This window comes from Geospiza fortis, unplaced genomic scaffold (genome assembly GCF_000277835.1).
Source record: "Geospiza fortis unplaced genomic scaffold, GeoFor_1.0 scaffold461, whole genome shotgun sequence".
NCBI lineage: Eukaryota > Metazoa > Chordata > Aves > Passeriformes > Thraupidae > Geospiza > Geospiza fortis.
In genome coordinates this window covers 1,182,059-1,204,402 of record NW_005054463.1, presented here as the reverse complement: position 1 = coordinate 1,204,402, position 22,344 = coordinate 1,182,059, and the positions used below count along the sequence as shown (strand labels likewise).

The following is a 22,344-nucleotide window of genomic DNA, read 5'->3' as shown; positions in this document are numbered from 1 at the left end:
TGAGTCTCCAGCTTTCAACCTCCCGAAAAGTTTTCCCTGGTGCTTGCACGTATCTGAGCATATGTATTGTAGGTGCATCGGTGTCCATGTATTTGAACTCGAGCAGCTAAACTAGCTGTGCTAAATTTAGATTTAGGTACTTAATTAAATGGTCTGAATTTCTGAGATACTGAATAGCTGGTGCATGTTTTAAAAACAGGCAAGCTGCCTTTTTCATGTTAAAAGAAAGATGTGTAAATTCAAAACGAAAGAAACAAAATCTCTGCGTGCGGGCGAGACGGCCGTCTGCGGGTGCATGGGCAGCAATTGCATAACTGGTAGCTTTTTCCTTGGGGCTACTGCTGGTTCCTCAGAGAGCTCTGACTCTTTTCCCATCAGAGCAGAGGAGCTGGGATGTGCTGTTCTATACAGATGATTTCAAGCATATAGAAATGGCATTTCTTTTAATGCGCAGCTCGGTGCTCTGTTCTCGGTAAACCAGTTGGCAAATTGCGCAGAGGATTTTTTTTCCCTCCACTTTGTTTGTTTGTTTTTTAATACATGCTGCTACTTTGCTGTCCACAACAGAAGGAGAAGTTTGCTAGGATTTCCACATCCCGGATTTTGAGGCATATTTTTAACATACTGCTGGTATCTGTCTTGTAAAGTGCAGTATTTTAAAATATATTGCCACTTCCTCAGCAGTGGGGCGTGATGGGCTGGCCCCAGCTCTGGAATGAGCCCTGACCTGTGGGTAGTCTGGTTTTGCAGCCCAAGGGAGAATGGTGTAGAGAAGGGAGGTTGTCCCTAGTGAGTGGAAACAGATGACATTCTTTATCAGCTAATCCAAGTGGCATGTGCATCCCTACCTCTCAAAGCCAATTTAAGTATGTTTTGGGAGCTGAATCCTGCTTTACTCTCCTCTTTAACTGCACACAACCAGAGCATGATCTGGCCAGTTGTTTGCATTGGCAGAAACTGAAGTGCTTTTCCCTTCCCCGAAAACCTGTCAGCATTTTATGTAAGTCACCCAAAATGCTGTGGTCTGTAGCAGAGGCTGTAATTTGTGTGTGTGCTGGGATGAGTGCAGCTTTCCTTGCACAGGGGATCGAGGCTTGGCAAGAAGCTGTGCTGTGGGCTCTGGCTGTGCTATGCGCAGAGAGGGGCAATTCTCCAGCCGTGATTCCTTTGTTCCTGAAGAGCAGTTGTCTTCCCTGCCAGATTATGGTAGTTCAGTCAAACAGATACAGGCATGGGGAAAATAATCTGTGTCATGGATGAGACCAGAGTAGGTGAGCTCAGTGTTCCATCTCGGATCCTGGTGTGCAGTCACCCCTTCCTGTGATAGATCAAGCTGGGGGTTGCCCGTTCATCCCTCAGATCATGGTCCAGGTGATGCTCTGGGCTGCAGCCCCTCCATCACAGGGCCCATGACACTGCTGATTGTGCTGAACACAGCATTTCTCTGAAAAACTACTAATTGAGGTGAAGTGTTTTTGTACTCTCCCTGGGCACCAGGAGAAGGCCTTTCTATTTATTTGTCATTGCTGACAGAAAATAAATAAAATGCTTGGTGTGGGAATTGAGTGTGATGCAATCCCTGCATTAGTGAGCAGGGCAACCCCCTCCCTCATGTCCCACATCCTTGTGTCAGAAAAATAGCATGAGCTGCATTTATTTCCCTCTTTTCCCATAGTGTGTTCTTTTGGTCCAAATTTCATACTCCACAGCACATTCCTCAAGTTGCAGGGTCTCTATCAGTTTTTTGTTACTGCAAAAGATGACTTGGTGATAAAATATTGCCATTGGATACTCCAGGGATTTGTTCTTAGGGATGGAAAGGGAAGGGGGGAAGGACAAGAGGCAAATGATCCAGGTTTTGTGAGCTGGTAAGAAGGAATCTCAGTGATTTCTCACCTCTTTATGCTTTCTGCTGTGGGTCTGAATTAAAATTTCCATGCTCTTTGTTTCTGATAAAGCAGGAACTGTATTCTGCTATAGCTGTGCTGATACTTCTGTGCTCTGCAAGACCCACATGTTGCTCTCCCTTTTGCTGCCAATCGTGACCCCTTTTCTTAATGCTTTTCTTTTTTCTCTGCTGTAGCATCCAGTCCCTTACCCAGTTCACTGCTAGATTTTGAAATGGTTTTTATTTCTAAGGGAAGGCTGGAATCATAGAATCATGGAATGGTTTGGGAAGGGACCTTAGAACTCATTCCATTCCACTCCCTGCCATGGACAGGGACACCTTCCACGAGCCCAGGTTGCTCCAAGCCCTGTCCCACCTGGCCTTGAACACCTCTGGGGATTTGGCTTCCACAAATTCCCATCCTCATTGTTTCATGAAGTACAGAGGTTAAATGCTTTCTCTGTGTGCCTGCAGCAGCAGCACAGTGGCGAAGCCCAGCCTGGGCAGAGGCAGTGGGGATGTCAGCCTTGCCCCACTCTCACTTTGGGCTGCTGTATGTTTCTTTTAGGCTTTTTTGGGGGTGTTAACTGCAGGACAGTCTTAGACCTTTGCTTGGACTCCACAAGCAGTTTGATACCCTAAGCCAGTGAAATGAGTTGTGTGCCCATGAGGGGGGTGTTCAACCTCTGCTTTAGCACCCTTAGTGTTACAACTGAATTGATGCAACCCTGGAACTCTGAATGCAATTTAACTTTCTTCCATGCAGAGTTCAAGTTTTTAGGACAGAAGTAATAAATGAGGAAAAAGCCCAGTTGTGTTGTTCCGTATAAAAGACTTGCATGCCTAAGCAGCTAACCAGGAGCAAATTCAAACAAATGCTCATATAAACACATTTTGATGAACTCCACTGGACTGCCTCTCTCATTTTGTTGGCAGAAAGGGTTTTTTAGTTTTATTTCTAATTTGTAACCTAGTGCAGCCTCCCTGTCTCTTGCAATGTTAATAGATTTGGCGCTGAATCAAAAATTTTAGGGCTAAATTTCTGAAAGTCCAGTTTTCTACTTAGGTTCTGAAGTCTAACTTTCTGAAAAGTCATCTCCTTTCCTACTTAAGCATAAGAAAGGGGAGCTGAGATTTTTGAAATTGCTCTGGGCAGAAGGATGTGTTTTACTTGCAGTTCTCAAGAACTAAATTCTTCTGATAGTTTTGCCAAGTTCACTTAAAAGATTTTTCTGTCTTAAGAATGCAGTCATAAATTTGTGCAGAGGACAATTGGAAATCACCCAGGATTTCCCAGGAATTTTTCACGAGAGATTTGTCACTACTGTTTTATAATAAATTGCCCTGTTTGGAAGCAGGTTTTTTCCTGAGAAAACCCCTACTCAAATCACTGATTTCATGTGATGTGCAGGCTGTTGAGTAAATCAGATAGAACAGTAAGGAGGTAGTTATGGTCTCTGGAATAACAAACAGAGAAATGGAGCAAAGTCTGCTGCTCTGTGTCTCATTTGGGTAAATGGAGGTTGGAGCTGACTGATGTCACTGTGTTGGGAGCACTCTGATAATTCCCCTGTGTTCCTGGGACAGAGCAGAATCACAGCAGTTGCAGTATCTGATGGATCAGGAGAAATGTTTCATTTTAACAAAATGAATATTAACAAAAAGCCTGTTGTGGAAGGGTGAGAATCGGTATTGTTAGTAAGAGCAAATACTTTCTGATGGCAGCATGGGCACAGTAATTTTGTATTAAGAGGCTGGAAAGGAAAAATCCCGTTTGAGAAGTACTTAAGCTGTACTTTGCATATCAAAAGTATCTGCCACACAAAAAAGGTTGAGTTCCCAGATACACATTTAACCAGGAGGGATGTTGAAGCCCCTCTGGACCTGATTTTTATGTAGCAGGACTGCTGCTCTAGGAATTCCCTGACTGTGTTATTGAGAACCAGTGCATTAATTTGTGAGTCACTCCCCGTTTGATTTCAAAGGGACAAATGGAGGAAAATCTAAATCTCCTTTGTCTGTGGGCTCCACATCCTCAGACAAATTTCTGTTTTAATCCAGAAAATATCTCAGCTTTGCAGCGAAAAGATCAGTGTTTTGCAGTGGTCTGAGATTCAAAGAAGGTTAACTCATACTGAAACTTCTGCGCAGCACTTCCGTGCCAAGGCGGGAAAGGAGTGCTGTTGTGCAGGGAAGCTTCCGATTAAACAGAAAAAGGAGTTGGTTTGCTTTGTGAAACAACATTTGCCATCTGTGAAATCTATTAGTAGGAAGTTCATCGGTTCATTCGCCTGGTTTCAGGTTGTATCAGCCAGCCAGCTCTTGTAGCTCGTGCAGTGAAGTCTCCATCCTGCTGTCAGGTTTGAAAGATGCTGTGAAAGAAAGGCCCGTGTCTTGCCTGTCCTGTCTTCAGGGGGCCACTCACCATTTGTCTCAGGATTTGTTTACATGAGAGCAAGTTAACCTGTGCACTTCAAATACCTGTGTAACTCAAGAGCAGTAATATTTCATTACTGTTATTCATTATTAGATTTCCTGGAGGAGACACAGCAGTAATGGATGCATGTTAACAGTGAACTGTGAGGTTTCAGCAGTATATTACTATAACTTAGAGGCAAATATTGAAATAATGCCTTTTAATTAATATTTTATTTAACTGTAAAATGATAAAACTCTATGGATGAATTTATTTATTAATTTAATTAGTCCCTGCACAAGCTCCTCTTACAAAGCCTTTAGGAAAGATAATACTTGGCAGCTCTGGCTTATCTTGCCTTGTCCATGGTTTTGTCTGGCTTCAGACTCTAAATCTGGAGTTGAAAAGAAACATCTTTTTTGTTTGGTTGGCTCTCCCTCCCCCTCTTGCCACTCTGTAAGTCACTGAGTTGGAGGCATTTCTGCGCTGGTTTAGCTCAATAATAGAGAAGAGGTTTAACACTTAAAGTAGACGAAGTTTTTTGTCGTTACATTGCAGTCACATAGTTTCCAGTACTGAAAAGCGCAAAGCTTGCTTAGCTGCCTTTCAGCAGAGTTCTTATTCATTAAATCAGTGTAAGTACATAGAGTCAAGCAGGAAATACATAGCTGTAAGTGATGGGGAAGCACACCATGCTTATAATTCTCATTACTCTCTTGGAGTCGTGTGCTGCCTTTAATAGGTCCATAGTTCTGGGTATGTCTGTGTTGCCATCACCCCCCAAAAACACTTTAAGCACAGTCAGGGACCATCATGTAGAGAAAAGCTGTGTTTAAAGACTTTTTGTGAGTAGATGTTTAGTTTGAAGTATGATTGATTTCAGCTTATGGATAAAACTCTGAGTTTTCACAGAAAAGTGAGGGAGGTGAATTAGGATGTCAAGGTTGTTATGTTGTTACTGATAAGTAATAATTCCGGAGAACAGTTCACAAAACTACCAGGAAAAGGCAGCAGGAGAAATAATTGGAACACAGTCTTCTCGAGGCATTGAAGTGATAAAAAAAGGCTTGTTTGCTAGTATCTGGAGTGGGCATCAGACAGCACAACTCTTGGAAAACCAACAGAATCTTCTTGCTATGCAGTCCTTACTGCTCTGTGCACCCTTCTATTGGCTAATGGCCTCTCAGATTAGCTGTGCTAAATGTAAAAGCTGCTAATCAATAGCACGAAGGTGTGACCAAAATTGCATCCCTCAAGCCTGCGGCTTAAACAAGGAGCTGGAATCGAGTGATTGGACAAAAGTGTAACAAACACATCAAAGCAGCTATTTACCCGGAATGGAGCCAGTAGGAGAAATGAATTCAGGCTGCCTTTAAATAGATACAAAGGTTATTTAAGGTAAAGTGTGCTATTGGAGCGGATCTGGCTGTTGCAAGAGAGGAGCAGACTACGGGTGATTTTGTGGTGAGTGTTTTCATGTCGTCTTTGCCATCAAACTGTGGTGCAGTGGCTATTTGAATTCCTGACTGAAAGCTTTCAGCATCTCTAGAGCAGCCAGTCTTTGGGGGAGTAATACCTGCTCATATGTGGCCTCCAAAATGTCAGAGATAAGTGGGTGATGTACTGGGTAAAACGCAGTAGCTGCATAATTTTAAATACAGCAGGAGTAAAAGGAAAGACTTTAGACTTGGTAAGAAACGTGCTGCCTTCTTTCATGTTGTCATCCTGAAACTGAAGCTATCATTCCAAAATACTCAGAAATGTGTCAAAGGAAAGGGTTTTGCCTGTTTTCTCAGACAGCGAAAGCAAAACAGAAAAGAAAAAAAAGAAAAAACCCATGTATTTTTCTACTGCAGTCTCTTTACAGATCTCTGTTATGGACATTTTGAAATGATGTAAAAGAAGATAATGGCTAATCAGATCATTTAAGTATAGTGTGGGAGTTTGAAAGGGAAACCACAAACTCTTTATCAATTCTAATGAGCTTGTGTTCAGAGTATTGGAAGAAAAGCTTTATGCGGTGATTTTTTTTATTATTATTACTCCATAATGTTCTCAGTGAGACTGTAAGAACCTTAGTATCTCCTTGAGTACCTCTGCAGCGGCCTCAGATGTGATTTCCATCTCCCACATGTGAAATAAAGTTGCACAGTATGGCATATACATGGCACACCTTGTGCTGCCCTCCTGGCAGCATCATAGTCCTGGCAGTGATTTGATCCACTGACACAAGAATTGCTTGTGGACATCTGTAAGAGCTCTCTCCCTCCTTCTCCTTCCATTTAAATCTCCAGATGTATTTTGGACTTCACCCCAGACAGACATGTGAACTACTTTTGATACTAAGGTAGCATTCATTTTGTCCAGCGAGGGAGTAATTGTTTTAAAGCAATTGTAAAAGGCTTTGAAGAGATGTGAGAGATCACAGAATGTGTTTGTTTTTACAAGGTCTGTGCTTCAGGCCACTGAATTCAAACTCAGAAGGTCCCAGCAGGATTTGGCCAAGATTCTCTAATAGGTGATACGCTGAAAAATGTGGATGAGGTCGCTTACATCTGAAGTCTGATGATCAAGACCTTGTTGAGCTGGAGCCCTGCTTGGTGTAGACATTGGGAAATGCTTTAAATTGGAAGAGGGTAGATTTAAATCAGGCGTATATGGAAGAATTTCTTCCCTGTGAGGGAGGTGAGGCCCTGGCATAGGTTGCCCAGAGAAACTGTGGCTGTCCCAACCCTGAAAGTGTTTGAGGTGAGGTTGGGGGGGATTTGGAGCGATCTGAGATAGTGGAAGGTGTCCTTGGCTGTGGCAGGGGTGGAGCTGGATGGGCTTTAAGGTCCCTTCCAACCCAAACTGTTCTGGAATTCTGTGATGTAAAGTCCAGCTGCAGTAAGGCACTTGGATAAGTGGCTAGCACCAGTATATGCTTGTGTTCAATTGATCTGCTCAGCAGGACATAAGCAGGTGATTAGAGCTGCTGCCTGTGCAAGACTGCTGGAACTGTCTCACTGTCCTCAGCAAATGTTGATACAGAGTATGGGTTTGATAATGTTCCCGAAAGCCATCATGAGTTCATCAGGGGTTTTCCTCTAAATAATAATTTTTTTTTAAAAAGTGGGTTTTTTTAATGGACCCAATCCCCACTGTCTAAGGCAAATATGAAGACTTAACATAAAAATAAGCTTTAGATGTGTGTGTGAGTGTGTGTGAACACATGGGATAAAGTGATAGGGTAAGGCCTAGGGTTTCTGTTAGTTTTTCATCAAATCAATCTTTTTAATTTGTTTCATGTAGATTGCAGATTTGCTTGCTTTACAGTTTAATGGTGTAAGATTTTTCTCAACTTTCAGTACTGCCCAGAGCTTGCAACCCTGATCCTCACTTGCATCCATGCCCTCCATGTCACTCTAGCAATACAAAGCAGCCTTTAGAAAGGGCTATCAGTTAAAGTATAAGGCAAGCAGAAGGTTTGGTTTGAACCAAAGACCTTAACACCTTTGCTGAGGTCCAATTGTTATGATCAGTTCTGAATACTCATATGGATTGGACCTATTCTAAACATAAGTGCAAAACCATAGAAGTAAATACTGCAAAACCACAGCTATGGATCTAAATTTTCAGCAGAGCTCATCTTTTATGACGGATAGAAGCTCTAAGGTGAAGAACTTTCAAGAAAACCAGGAAGCATTGATGACTTCACGGAAAGAGCCTCAAATCACTATTGGAGGCTTTGCCCATTGTGCAAAATAAACGGCCTCTGACTTTAGAAGTGCCGTGTGATGGTGGTGGTGGGGACTGTACCCATGTGCAATGGCACTGGTACAGAGTGGGAAAGTGGCCTCTGTGCATCCTCCGATGTGTGTTGACAGCTCTCTCCCTTCCCCTTCCCTTCCAGGTGAACGCCCCTTCCACTGTAACCAATGTGGAGCTTCTTTTACCCAGAAGGGGAACCTGCTGAGGCACATCAAGTTGCACTCTGGGGAGAAACCGTTCAAATGTCCCTTCTGTAGCTACGCCTGCCGGCGGAGGGACGCCCTCACAGGACACCTCAGGACACACTCTGGTGAGCCCACCTCGGCTTCTCCTCACACCTCTTCCTTCCTTTATCACTACCGTCCCAGTGCAGCAGGTAGTGAAAACAAAGCGTAGCTCTGGGTCTGTACCGTCCTCTTCAGAGAGTGCAGCTCTCAGCTTTGGGAAAGCCTTGATGTGAATCAGAAAAGTTGTGGTTCAGCCACACCTCTCCTTTTGTGTAACTGAGCTCCTCTGCTGATGCTATCACATTTCCCTCTCAGTGTCTCCTTGGGTGTATCCCGGCTTCGCTGGCAGATTGTTTTGACATTCTGGGGCCCAAAGTGGCTGTGAAATTCCAGAGATCACAAAGAATAACTGTGGGCTCTTGGAAGCTGGCTTTGCAGTTCATACCCATTTCTTCATCTAATAAATGCCATATGCTGGTTGAGTTCAAACTTGTTCATCTTTCAAAGCCCTCTAAATTGCATTTTTGATTCAGTTAGATCTTGCTGTAAAGTCTCCTAGCTCCTGGCAGCCACAGCACTCACCCTAGAGCTGAAGGTGGTCAAGAGAGACTGGGTTTCTCTTTCCTTGTTAAGTGAGAGGATCATGTCTCTATCAATTCTACTTGATATAGTTTCTTGATAAGTTGTTGAGAAATACCTGTCTCATAGCTGTGTGGTGTTGGAGCCCCAGCAGTCAGGATCAGCTGTGGGTTTAGTCCCTGTCCCCGCACCAGGGGGCTGCATTCTGCCCACTCACTCATCTGTGCAGGACTCCTGAGTAAGATCTTAACTGAATGTTCAACTTGTGTGTTTGGGCCGTTTATAGGAGGCTGTGTGTTTAATTGTTGAATGAGCAGAGATAATTGGACTGGTTGCAAGTGGCAGCATTAGGAATAAACTTCTTTGAGGTGTTAGCAAATGTGTGACTACTGAAATACAGAGGTGGAAGTACAAGTGCAGGCAGAAATAAGTTTCCTGACCCTCTATATGTATTTCTTCTCCAGAGTCAACCTCGCTTCAGTAGATGTTTCTGTTTCAGGAGCATTGAGTTGGTCTAAGGATACAAAGTTGCTTTGGCATTTCCAAGAATAGGGAAGGGTGAGCTAGTAAAGCTTCTTCAAGCAGATTTGGGAGCGTGCAGGATGCTGCATTGATGGCAAATGAAAGAAAGCTTTGAACTTCCAAGGGAGTACAAGAGTTGGGACTAGGCTGTGAGAGAATTGCTTGAGCTGGATTTGATCTGAAAGTCAGTAGGGAAAATGTCTGTGGAACTGTGAGCTGCAATTTTCACACATCTGACTATAACTGTAGTTTCGACTGGAAGTTTAAAAAGAAAACAGAACACAATGCAAATGCTCACAATTAAAACAAAAAGGGGGTTGTGACAAAAACATATCCCATATTACCAGACACAAACATTTTTGTCACCTAGATACTGCCATTGACAGAGATTGTTCTTCCTGTGTGAAGAACACGTGGCTGATGGTTTTGTGTTTTGCGTGAGGATGGAATGTCAAGGTGTGGGATTTTCAGAAGGCACCTAAGCTGCTTAGCACGAGGTCCCCTGGACCTCCTTCCCTAACTGACTTAGCAGTGCTCAGCTCTGCTCAGTTTGTAATTTTAGGCTTTGTTTTCAATGGAGAAAGTGTCACCCCTCTAAGCACTCATGTACAGCAGCTTTCAGCACAGGGCCAGCAGGAACAGACAAATGCTCTCACAATACTCTCCAAGGCAGTTCTTAGAGTTCTTAGCATTCACAGGGGAAGAGTTAAAACCTGGATTATTACCCTAAAACCTGCTATCCCCCTGCACAAGGTGAAATGCCACTCTGGCCATGGAAGTGAAGGTCTGTCCCTGCCATATAAGCGAGCTGGGTTGGTTTATGCACACCTGGATCATGGAGAAGATGGATAGATGTCCCCAAGGGACTTTAAACAGTTTGATATCAGTGTGCTGTACAAGCATTCTGTGCTTTCATAAAGTACACATCAAAGTCTGTAAGTAGGCCTGGAAGGTGGAGCAGATCCAGCAGCTGTAGGGAAGGTCTTTTCTAACCCAAATAATTCTATGATTCTGTCAATGTTTGCATCTTCTGCTATTTCTGACCAGAACAGAGGATATTGGATAAAATACAGAAAGAAGAGGTTGAAAACTATTTTGAAATAGGAGACTTCAAACCAGTTTCAATCTGGTACACTTAGAGTCTAATTGAGGTGAGTCTGAATATATTTTTGTAAGAGGAAAGCTCTTTAGATCAGATCCTCAGCTGATGGAGATTGGAATTACATCCTCTAAGTAAGCAAAGTACTCCTGTTTTGCACCAGCTGAGAATCTGGTGCACAATTTCATAAATGCAACACCAATTCCCTTTTTTTGAATATTCTTTATATATTCTCTGAATATTTTTGTATATTCTTTTCCTACTTAAATAAGAGTTCTATTAATAAAAAAATAAAATACCCAAGCAAAACCCCTTAATCTTTTCTCCTTCCCAAGAAGGTTTAAACTACTACGGAAGGCAAATTATGCTATAAAGGAATTGAACAATTCTCTTATCTCCTTTTTTTTCCTCTCAGTTAGTTTGACTTGTGGATTTCAGAGCACTTTGCTTGTGTCACCACTTAGTCAGTGACATATTCTCACTGCTGCTTTTTAGTCAGTTCTTCCTGTGCTTAGTGAAGTTTTCATACAGTACAAAAGGAAAGGTAAAAGAATAAGGAAATGTAGATGCAAACAGAAATTAGCAGAAGCATCTCTGAGATATCTGAAATAGCCAATATTTACTACTAACGTAAAAATTATTACTTTTTTTTTCTGTGGATTGATGTTTGTTCATGCTTTTTAATGTTATTTCCTGTTAGTTTGAAAATGTTTCTAAGCATCACAATCTACATTTTGCCTCCTCTTCTTGTGCAGAATCTTATCTTATTGTGTAAGTGTTCCCAGGCTGAGTGGTTAACAAAATATTGCTTCTCATCTGTAATGCTGCTACTGCTGTTTAGCCCTAAATAATTAAGGACTTATCTTGCAGTGATTTACTCCTGCAGTTATTTACCTTTTAGGGACATAGACAATTCTGATGAACTTTATGTCTGTATTTTCCTCCCACGTGCAGCTGCTTTGGTTTCAGGAATATAATGATGCCTTCAGGACATCAGTAGGATAATGCCTGGGGAGAGATTCATGCTCAGAATTACACTAAGAGTGGGCATGTACCTCAAGGTACTTAAAGGACTTTCAGGTGTTGTTTTCAGAATTAACTCCATATTTCCACAACCCAGATAACAGAAGAGAGGGGCCAGAGAGGGCTTCCAGGATGGCAGTGTAAGGCTGTGGAGTGCTGGAGCAGAAGTTGGTAGCCCTTTCCTGCAGGATGCACTGGACAAATCAGCACGGATTGGCTTCACCTTGCCTGGCTTTTGCTGTTTTAAGGGGAAAAACATGCAGGCAAAGCCAAAGTATCTGCTGTCTCATCCTGAGACATGCCTGTCATCTCCATCCTCTCTGGAATTGCACAACAAGACAATGGCAAAGACAAGCTACATGAGAAAAAAATCTGCTGTAGGGAGTTAATGAGCAAATCCCAGAAGTTTTAAGGAAGGCAGCTGAATCTGACAGGTCAATCTGATGGTTAAAGCCATCCAGATGTTGGCCTCCATACTTTGAAAGGTAGGACAGTTTTACCCAAAAATGTTGATGCTCTTTTACCCCAAAAAGCCAGACATCCTCAGATGGGCACATCAGCTTAGCAGTTAGGTTTTGGCATGGATTTCTCTTGTGTTTAAAATGGAGCTGAGTCAGCCCTCCCCTCATAATGCTATTGTAAACATAAATGCTCTGGCAGTGCTTGAAAAAGTCAAGGCTGCAGTGATGAGCAATATGGAAGAGCCCATAGCAAACACAGGCACCTCAGTTTTCAGAGCAGGACTTGGGCTGCTGAAATGAGGGATGGGATCACTTGTTAAGGAGAAAACAAAACTCAGAATAGGTTTTGACTAAGTGAGAATCATCCATCCATTGACTAAGTAAGGATGGTCCTGTGTGCCAGTTGTTTGGTGCTTAAAAGGCTGTCTCATCATGTGTCCACACAAACTGTCCACATGGACATTAATTCTGGAATTTCCTGATTTTTCTTTTTACTTGGCAGCTTCAGTCATGTTCATGCTGTGGGAGTATGTAAGTGTTATTCATATATGAAAGCAGTTTTACTGTCTGTTTCTTCCTAAATAAATGGGTGGTCAGATTATTATTTTTTCATAGAAGATTGTCCTCACAATACATTTTAAAATTTGCTTTGAAGGTTCTGCTTTCCTGCCTAGAAAGTGTCTCCTCCAAACAATTTTTTTGCTTTTAAGAAATATTTTTCTTCCCACTCTTTCTCCTGCATTGCTGCTGCATGTTGTTTATTTCTGCCCAGCTCTCCAATAGCACTGCACTAATGGTACCCCTTTATTTGCAAAAGAAAAGCAGAAAGCCTTTGTTTTGAAAATAAAGGCTTAGGCAAAAACTCCCGAAAGCACAATCTTGTACAGTGTGCAAGATGAAAGGCACCTATAATTAAAAAGGAAAATGCCCTGTTCATGGAAACTCTTTCCATATTTATTGGTTAGCAAATCTATCTTTCTCATGTCTTCTTGTCCATGAGGATTTCCTTTCACCCTGTCTGGGGTGAGCCCTCCCAGGTGTGCCCACAGCCCTGGAGTTGGATGGCAGACCTGAGGTAGAAGGAACCTGTTCCCCAATCCTGATGGCACACCTGCCTCAATACATGTCTGGGAGAGCCCCACTTCTCATTTTGGCTGAAAAATTGGATGAACAAATGCTGGAATACACAGTGCTGTCCATGAGTTTCCAGCTGTGAAAAGCCAGTGAGAATTACCGAAACAGTGGCAAGGATGGTTATTAAGAATAATGAAGTCAATGTTTTAAACTGCTCTTTTTCATCTTGAGGGAACTTTTGCCACTATTAACATCTCCACTCTTAAAAGACCCAGTATCTGCTCTGTAACCATGTTTTTGAGGATGGGAATGTCATAATTAGATGAATCTTGTGATCTGAAGTTCTCATTACACTCTGAACTGGACTGACTCAAACACTTTGTGAATGGGGAAAAAAATTCAAAGCAGATATATAGGATACAATCTGAAAAATCAAATGTGTATGTGAAGAGGCAAGGGGATATTCTGCATACAAATGCCATTTCTCCAAATAGGTTAGCAAACAGCATCTTCCCTCAGTTGTGATGAGCTGGTGGGTATTTATGCTGTTGATCTGATACTTAGAGCTCTATTTAATCAGGCAGAGCTGCTCTTCCTCTCAGGTTTTCTTATGCTGTTTCAGTTAAACTCAGTGGAATTACCCTCGTCACAAAATGATTTGAGGTTTTTCTTATCAGGCTGCGGGTTCCAAACTGCTGTGAGCATGTGCACAATCCTGCAGCACCTCTGCTTCTCATTACTGCTTCCAGCACCTAGAGGCCTTCCCTCCATGCTGGAGAGAGCCTAAAATCTCTGATCTTCTGCTTTCCATTTATTTGTGTGTGAGTTTTGAGAGGTAAGCTCAGAATGTGTATAGGGTAGGAATTTGCTATGCCAGGGCTTTATGCCCTGGGGATCCTTGTTTAAAATTCAATCTTCTGTGGAGCCCTCTTGTATCCCATGCTTTGCTAGAGGAATACCTGGACCTGACCCTTGGAGTGGAGGGGTCTTCATCATCTCCAGAGCAACTACTGTAATAAATACTGGTATTTATAGTCAATACCAATTAAGGTATTGGCTATATGGAAAGATTATCTTTTATGCTCAGGATTATCTCAATATAGAAGCTTGGTCTTTTTTACAGAGCATAATTACCACTGAGAAATCATGAATCAAAGAAATGTTTGATTTAAAGATGCTGTAGGATCTTGATCATTCCAGGAGAAGTACATTTGGTCTTTGTTTTCAGGGCAACTTGTGAAAAGATATGGTTCCACCCAAAGCAAGGAATGTTCACTTTTATATTTTTTGTCTTAAAATTCCATAAAGATTACCTCTTACCTGCTGTAATTTAGGAATCAATCTTTAACTGTTCAGTGCAGGAAATCTGCTTCTGACAGATGAAACAGAGAAACAGGAGGAGTGGTCCTGGCAAACAAAGGTATATGGGCTATGTACCAGCCTCATGAATCCCTCTCTCTCTTAGGACTAGGTATCAATTTTCTTTTCCCCAACTCCTGTCTGGAGTGTGTGATTGAGGCAGCAGGAGCAGATGTCCTGCAGCTCCCTACGTCTTGTGGTGTCCCAATGCAAGCAGAGGAGGTGGTGGCACTTTTAGTGTCTGGGTTCTCCCTGTAAATTGGCTGCATAGGGAATTCCCCCTCTCCTAGAGATCACAGGCACCAACACCTTGGGAACATTCTCGTTCTTAGTGTCAGTTCACAGCAAAATCAGCAGCTGCTAAGTTTGTCCTGGTGTTTGTAAGACAGGTCCCCCCTGCTGCCTCTCCCAGTGGTCCATGGCTTTGCCAGGTCTAGCAGCAAGTTCTCTGCAGTGCTTGGAGGTAAGAAGGCTCTTGTTCAGGCAGGAGCATCACAGCGTAAGATTCACATGGGGTTATCTCTCATTAACTGTGACTGGCTTATTCCTGATGAAATACCCAGGCAAGGATGGAAGCTTCTGTTTGGGATGGAACTGCTGACATCAGTTTTCTGTGTGTCTCCTGTCTCCCCTCCATGTTAGCAATGCACATCCTGGCGTCTTTACCTGGATTCTGTCCCTCTGTGTTGCCTCAGGCCACATGGAATGGAACAAAGCACCTGGTCCTGCCCTTCTGGGCTACAATTTGGAGAGCACACAGGCCCCTCTCTGCTGCTGGGTGCTGCCAATTCCTAGGCCAGCCTTGCTGCTCTGGCACGGCAAACAGGAGTGCTTTCTGTTTCCTCTGGGCTTTTTTTCTGCCACAGTGCTAAATGTGGGATTTCACTGGCATCAGAAAAGCATGAATGTGGTAAGACTTCTGCATGTAGAGCAGCAGTGCTTCTAAACACCATGCCTAGCCTGTTTTTTAAACATCCAGAGAGACTGTTTCTGTTGCCTCCCTAGGGAGACAATTCCACTTCCCATCTGTTTTTTATAGCTGTGACTCTCATCCTGATATTTAACCTTAACTATTCTTTCTTGTGGTGTAGATTATTGCTCTTTTGAACACTGTCTTTTGTGACTGTGAGTAATTCCTGTGCTCAGTTTAAACTATGATAGGCTGTAGTTGTATATCTAGCATTGATTCTGTTCTAGTCTGTCTTTATCTTCCGATCCTCTAGTCTCTTTTTTATTACTAATTTTGAATGGTTTTGCTACCCTTATTCACTCGTTTATGAGGGAACTGAATTGCAAAGTCATTTGATGCTTTGGAAACAGGGGCCAGTACAGATGCAGACCCCTTAACCTTATCTCTGCCTCAGCTGCCTGCCCAGTAAAATGGAAATAAAGAGCATTTCTCCACCTAGTTGAGATGGTGAGAGGGCAGCACATGGGAATCATGGCAAGGCACAAACGTATCGCTGCGATGAAGGTCATGTAAGTACATCACAGAGTACTCAGTGGTGCTGGTGCCCCAGCTGCACAGCGCTGTACATGATCTCCTTAGGTTTACTTAGCCTTTGTGCGGTAGTGAAACGAGATAATTACAAAGTGGAAGGAATAATAACTTTGTATTGTTACCATAACCACTGAGGTATTAGACCTCGAGAGCAGCGTGATTATCTCAGACACAATAGTAAGGTGATTATTAATAATACTAAAGGACTTACTATTTAGCCTGCAATTTTTGCATCATTTCTTTAAAAACCCCTATCTATTCCATCAGCCCCAAGCCTGTGTGAAGTTGCTATGAGTTGTTGCCTCCTTGTTATCTGTTTTTCAGTGATGAGAAAATGAAACAGGAAAACCCCCATGAGACCCAATTTGCAAATTCAGGGACCTAAGCACCAGGGTAGCTTTGTGTGCATCACTTGTCTTTCTGCACCACAACTGCTGCGGACAGGCTGGCAGGTGAGACTCTAGTAGCTCAGGTATTTAAAGATCTGTAGTCCTTTGCTCCTTTCAGTTCCAGCTAGAAACAGTTCCCTTGTTTTTCTTGTCACCAGGGATTGTTTCAGAAATGCGGTATTTTTATGCTCAAGTTAGCACATGTACATGCAAACCCAGGATTTAAGGTGCAGGTGTTGCATCTGCAGGGATTTGGGTGTCTCATTGTGTTAGGATAACCTGGAGGGACATGATGCAGCACACCAGGAGCCCTCCTGCTCCGGAGCCAGCCACTGAGGTATCTGCAGTGGGTTTTGCAGACAGAGATTCAAGAGGTGACAGAGAACTTTTTCATGCAGTTGAGATGCAAACCTGGTTTTGATGTGACCGAGCTTCATCTCAGCAAAGCCGAGGCCACTTCTGAGCAGCAAATGTCCCAGCAGCTCTAAGGAGAAACAAGTGTTGGGCTCCTTTTTCCCCCAAGAAAATTATTTTCAAGGGCAAAAAGCTTCTGCATATCATCTCTGGGGAAAGGAGACCCAGCATTTGGAGCTGGCCTTTGTCAGTTCTTGGAGGAGTTTGTGAAACCTTTCAGCTTGGGAATGTTTGAGCTTGGAACCCAACAGTGGTGTGAGGCCTTCTTTCATTGATATCTCAGAGCTACAGGGCAGTGTGACAGGGAGAACCACCCCTGACGTTTTTGACAGCATATGTTTTAAGGTGTAAAGAGGTATTTTTGCCATCTGGAAAGGAAGCCAAGAGAAACTAAAGGGGGACAAAAATAACCCATAACCCACGCCACAGCAGAGTTTAGGAAAGCTGCTACTGATATATTCTCCTGAGCTCTCAGCAGCCTGTAATTATGAATTGGCTTACAGCTAAGATATTGATGGATATCACTCAAGAAGGAAAATGAGAATGTCTAGATTTTTTTACAGTGAACCTGTACTGAACTCTGTGTGACTCTCCTCCTATTTATAACCCTGTGTGAAGTTCAAGGAAACTTGTCCTGGAGGTTTCCCATGAGAGGGAACTGTGTTTTTACCTGACTAAAGCTCTCTGGATATTTTCCCATTTTTTATTTGATCTAAGTGTGAACTTTCTCCACCCTCTGCCCCTCCTTCCCTTCTGGAGTGGTTAGAGAGGTTGATTGCAGCCAGGATTACACAAGAGATGCCAGTTGCACACATGTTTTGCATAACTGTGCTGTGTTGATTTCAGACAGGGTGCCCCAAGTTCCCTCCCTGCCTTGCAACAGCCAGTCGAGATCTCTATCTTCATTCCTGAACTGGAGAAATGCCGGTGAGGCCCTGACTATTGAACCTTTGACAAAGAGCACTTGGATGGGACAGAGCTATCCCTGTGGAACAGGGATATTCTGCCTAGAATTTGTTTGGGCTCTTTGTATCAAAGGTGCCAGAGTTGTTCTGCCACTGGGAAGGGCTGCAAGTGATCTGTGCCAGCTGCTCTGTGTTAAGGGAATGTGCTCCCCAAGCACATGTCCTTTCCTTCTATTCCAGCAAGAGGCATAAATGTTCTCATGTGCTCTGAGACAGCCAAGGACCTCTCTTGGGGAGAATCCTGACTGGAAAATTAAGGCAGGATCATCCCAGTGCTCATTTTGGGACTGGTTCCATGTGGCTTTTATCTTTAGGAGCAGTGAGGTCTGCTTGATTTCAATGAGAATTAGGGGCTTTGACAGCCTAAGCCCTAGCCTGTGTTCCAGTTCCTTTGCCAGGAAATAGGTAGATACTTTCTTCCTCCTGCCTCATTTATTTGGAGTGCAAGTCAAGACCAAACTGGATGGGGCTTTGAGCAACCTGGTCTAGTGAGAGGTGTCCCTGCCCATGGCAGTGGGGTTGGAATGGGATGATTTTCCATCCCAAACCATTCTGTGATTTTGTGACAACAGCACAGGGTCCCCCCCAGCCAAACAGAGCTGGGGCTGTTCCCAACAGGTGTTGCCTTGTGGGACGGAGCTGGCCTCACAGGTAGCCCAGATGATTTAAGGGCTTCAAGATCTTTCTAAAAAATAAATCACATGCAAAAAATACACTGCAGAGGATCTGATGTTGAGATTTTTATATAGAAAAGTGACATGGGCCATAGACTCTCTCTCACTTGGATACCCTTCATGTGCCTGCTTTTTGCTTGTTTCCTTGGAGACAGTGTCTTGTCTGAGAGCAGTTAGCCTTGGCTAGGAAAGGCCTGACATTTCTGGTTTGTGGGATAAAGCTGTGCTGATGAATTTTCCAACAACCACAGAGGCAGGATTTGGTACAGACACAAGCAATTCTGAGCAGGGTTATCATGTGGGCATCTCTAATACCTCTCTGGGGACACCCCTGAAGTCCCTGGTGTGAGAGCGGGTTCAAAGATCCTCGAGGAGAGCCCAGCAATCCCTGTCCCTCAGGTATCAGAAACGTTTGACAAATTTCTCCCTTCCCTTTCCTTCTTCCAAAGAGCTGAGTCAGCTGGACTGGCATGTCTGGAACTCTGTGGCACCAGAGCAGGCAGTCTGCCAGCAGCATTACACACTGCATCCAAGGGAACACGTCACTCCTCTCTCTCTCTCTCTCTTTTTTTTTCCCTTTGCAATCCCCACCCTCTCCCTTTTATTTTTCCTTGTTGATCCGTGTAGGTGAGTCAGAGAAACCTGCTCATCCACAGCCTGTTCCTTCTTGCCAAATCCTGGAGCAGCACTCCCAGTTCTTGTTGGGTGTCAGGAATAGGTTATGAAAACAAAAACTGATGCAGTCGGTGTACTGGGTATGGAGCCCATAGGGTAAATGCACACTGAATGTGCCAATTAGAATGGCTTCCTAACAGAGTGATGCCTTTTATAGGAGGCACCTTATTCTGTGATTCATATATAATATTAGTTTTATTCCTATAAAACACCAGGGTGGAGCAGGGAGATTCTTTAAGGCATAAATTGGAGAGCATTTGGGGATAAAATCCATCTTAATTCCGAATTTTGAAGCAACGGAAGAATGGAAAATTTCAAGTAGGAAAACAGGGAGTTCATGGAAGTGGTTTTGACTGATGTTTTGGTATCAATTGTAGTTTTACTAATCTGAATAAATTCCATGGATATTGCCACATTTCCTCAGAGTTTGCACTATTGATGAGTTTCTGACCCCAGGAATTAAAACATCACAAATCTGGGTTCCCATATCAGATACTAACAAATAATAGCATAAGGTGATAAACTGGCCTTTTTATTTACCTTACAATATTTATTTCGTGAGTGGGAAGGGAGCGAATGAGCAAATATGCAACGTAACTTTTCCTCTTTGGTCAGCTGACTCCAGGAACCAGGTGTGTAACTTAGTGTGAAACTGCAGGTGCAGGTGTTGCTGTAGGGCCAGGTGTGTCTCCGTAGCTACATTTCCATCAGGCAGCATCAGACCTTGATTTTTGGCATCTTGTGTTGGAATGAAGCTGTTCAGCTGCAAAGGATAGATCATTCACCAGGAAAAGTGCTTTGCTGGACTTTTAGGTGCCATAGTAAAATGTCCGTGTTAGCTACATTGTGAAAAATGTATCCAATTACGTTCATATGGTCTTCTACCAGCCGCAAGTTTGTTCCAAGAGCTGAAAACGAGCCAACTTTGAGAGGCTGCAAGTACAGATCTGGCTGAGAAGCACGAGATTTCTCCCTTGATCAGCATGAAGTGCTGGAGTGCAGGCCCTGGGACAGGATCACACCATGGTGAAGAGAAGGGAAAGGCCATTTTGTGCCAGGTGATCAAGAGGACTTTGTGTCAGGTCACCAAGATGACTCTTGGTAAGATACAGTCATTTCTCTGAGTTCCAGCCCAAGAGAAGAGGAGAGGAAGGTTTACTGCCCAGCCACCTTCTGCAGGGGAGGAACCCAGAGGGCCAACAAAAAGGGACTTGATACAGGCAAGACATCAGTGTCACAGTGGGAATGAACCCAGATGTTCTCAATTCCCATCTACTGACTCAGTTACAAGACTCTGCACGCAAATTAAAAGAATAGATGTAAAAAAAGATAAAGATTTTTTTTTTCTTCCAAGTATTGAGGAACAAGAAAATTTACATCTTTTCACTCTTGATCCAGACTTCTGGGTGAAATCACCTATTTTTATTTTTTTTTCATCAGGGAATGTAATTAAGTATATTCAGAATTTCCTAAATTCCCTGTTTTTATAGGAAACTTTTTTAAAGTATTTCTGGATGCTTACAGAGCTATTTTCTGTTGTCCAGCTTTTCTGTCTTTCAGCCTAAGCAGTTGCTTTTTCTTCCCCTATTTTCTTTTTCTTCCTTTTGGTTTAATTTCACACCCATATTTAATTCCCTTGCATTTTGTCAACTTCCCTTTCAGTCACAATTAGTTTCTGAATCTACCCAGGACTTGTAGTGCAAAGCTAATTGCACCAAAAAGGAAACATCCTAAACCCCCAAATCTTTCCTTCCTTCCTTTCTACTCATTCTCTCTACTGAACAAAACAAAAAAATCCTGGGTATTAAGAAATGCTCTGATATTGTTGGGGTTTATTTTTTGTATTGAAACCAACAAATAACAACCCTTCCCCCCGAAAAAAAAACCCAAACAAACAATAACAACAACAAACTAGGAAAAATATTGAGACTAACAGGAATTGCAGAATTTTATTACCTATAAAAGATTAATCTAGCTTCAGTATCAGACCTAGATAGTTGATATAGAGGTTTGTGCTAGAATAGAAGCTGCCTAGTGTCTGAGATTCCTCTCTTAAAGGACCCTATCATCCTTTAAAGGATACCTTTACTGTTAATATTGCCGTGCTGAGATCTGTTTTTACAAAATGCTCATGATTTCCTCCTGCCAAATACTGTGGTTAGTTTTGGCTGTGCAGCAGGAAAGACCACTGGTGTAGGTGAGAAAAGTGCCACCTTTATTTCGAGCTGCTCTGCATTGTTGGTGCTAAACACACCAGAGTTTATCAGAGTTGTGAGGCAGAGAGCAAGAGCAGGGGATGGATGGGAAGGCTGCACAGGTGGAAGGAGACAGTCACTCTCCTGCTGTTTGACCTCATTTGACACTGGTGCAAGACATGGCAGAACTGCATGCCTGAGCAGCAGATCTTGATGAGGGTGACATGAAGGCATGGGCCATGCTGATTCCTGGGCAGTTAGAGAAGTGTGAATAACAATTTTCATGTCCCAAAGGAGCCCATTAGTTTCACAGCCTGACCTGCTTTTGGAAACAAGATTTCCTTCAGTGTTGGCCTTGATCAAAATAAGTGCAAACTCCCAACATCAGTGGTTAGGAAAAGAAGAGGACCTGTCAGTATTACTCTTCCCAAGTTGCTGTTATCTTCATGACAGCTTGGTCTTAATTGTCTGTTTCCAAAACTTTGTTTCTGACAGTGACAAGAAAAGGGAAAACTTACAGGAAGGGAGTGTGTTCTTCCTACCTGCTAATACAAGACATAAAAACTGAAAGGTGCCAGGTGCTAAAAGATGCTTTTTCACACAGGAGCTTGTAGGTGGAACAGGGGAAATCATTGCCACAGGATAAGAAGAAATGAGTTAAAGGGCTTGCTCAGTGATTTTATGCAGGAGAAGACTTACCTGGTGTTTTAGTGGAATCTAAACATGGTGTCTCTCTATTCTCTGTTGTTTATATAGTATTGGATACCTGGTAGCACTCTGGCACTGCCTGCTCCAAATAATTCTTAGATTCTGTTGGCTTTGTACTGCTCAGGGGCTTCTGCAGGATATGCAAAGGGGCTGCACTTGAAATAAATGCAAACTGCACATAGCTGATATGTATTGGCTTCCTAGAGAAATCTGGCCCAACATCTACATTTGTTTTACCCAAAGAGGAAACAAAAACCCCCAAACAAAAGCTCTTGTGAAGGGAGTGTTTGTCCAGCAGCATTCCTGATCTGCACTGAGGTGCCCACACCCTGTGCTGCCCCTGGGAGCTGTTCCTCCCCACCTGCAATGGAAGCTGGGCTCGTGATGGATGACGTGTGGATCTCCAGGCACCTCCTGACATTCCT

The 22,344-nt window shown here is 43.1% G+C and overlaps 1 protein-coding gene across 3 annotated transcripts in view; it reads left to right on the top strand.

The window, feature by feature from the left end:
* IKZF2 (IKAROS family zinc finger 2) overlaps window positions 1-22,344 on the top strand; it is a 109,752-nt gene that overhangs the window by 63,468 nt on the left and 23,940 nt on the right. For 2 of the 3 annotated variants that reach the window (XM_031062778.1, XM_005427959.2), the window contains exon 5: window positions 8,197-8,364. The exons of the other annotated variant lie outside the window; for it this stretch is intronic. In XM_031062778.1, coding sequence (XP_030918638.1) covers window positions 8,197-8,364 — 168 coding nt within the window. The remainder of the gene's footprint in view (window positions 1-8,196; window positions 8,365-22,344) is intronic. 3 annotated transcript variants of the gene reach the window in all.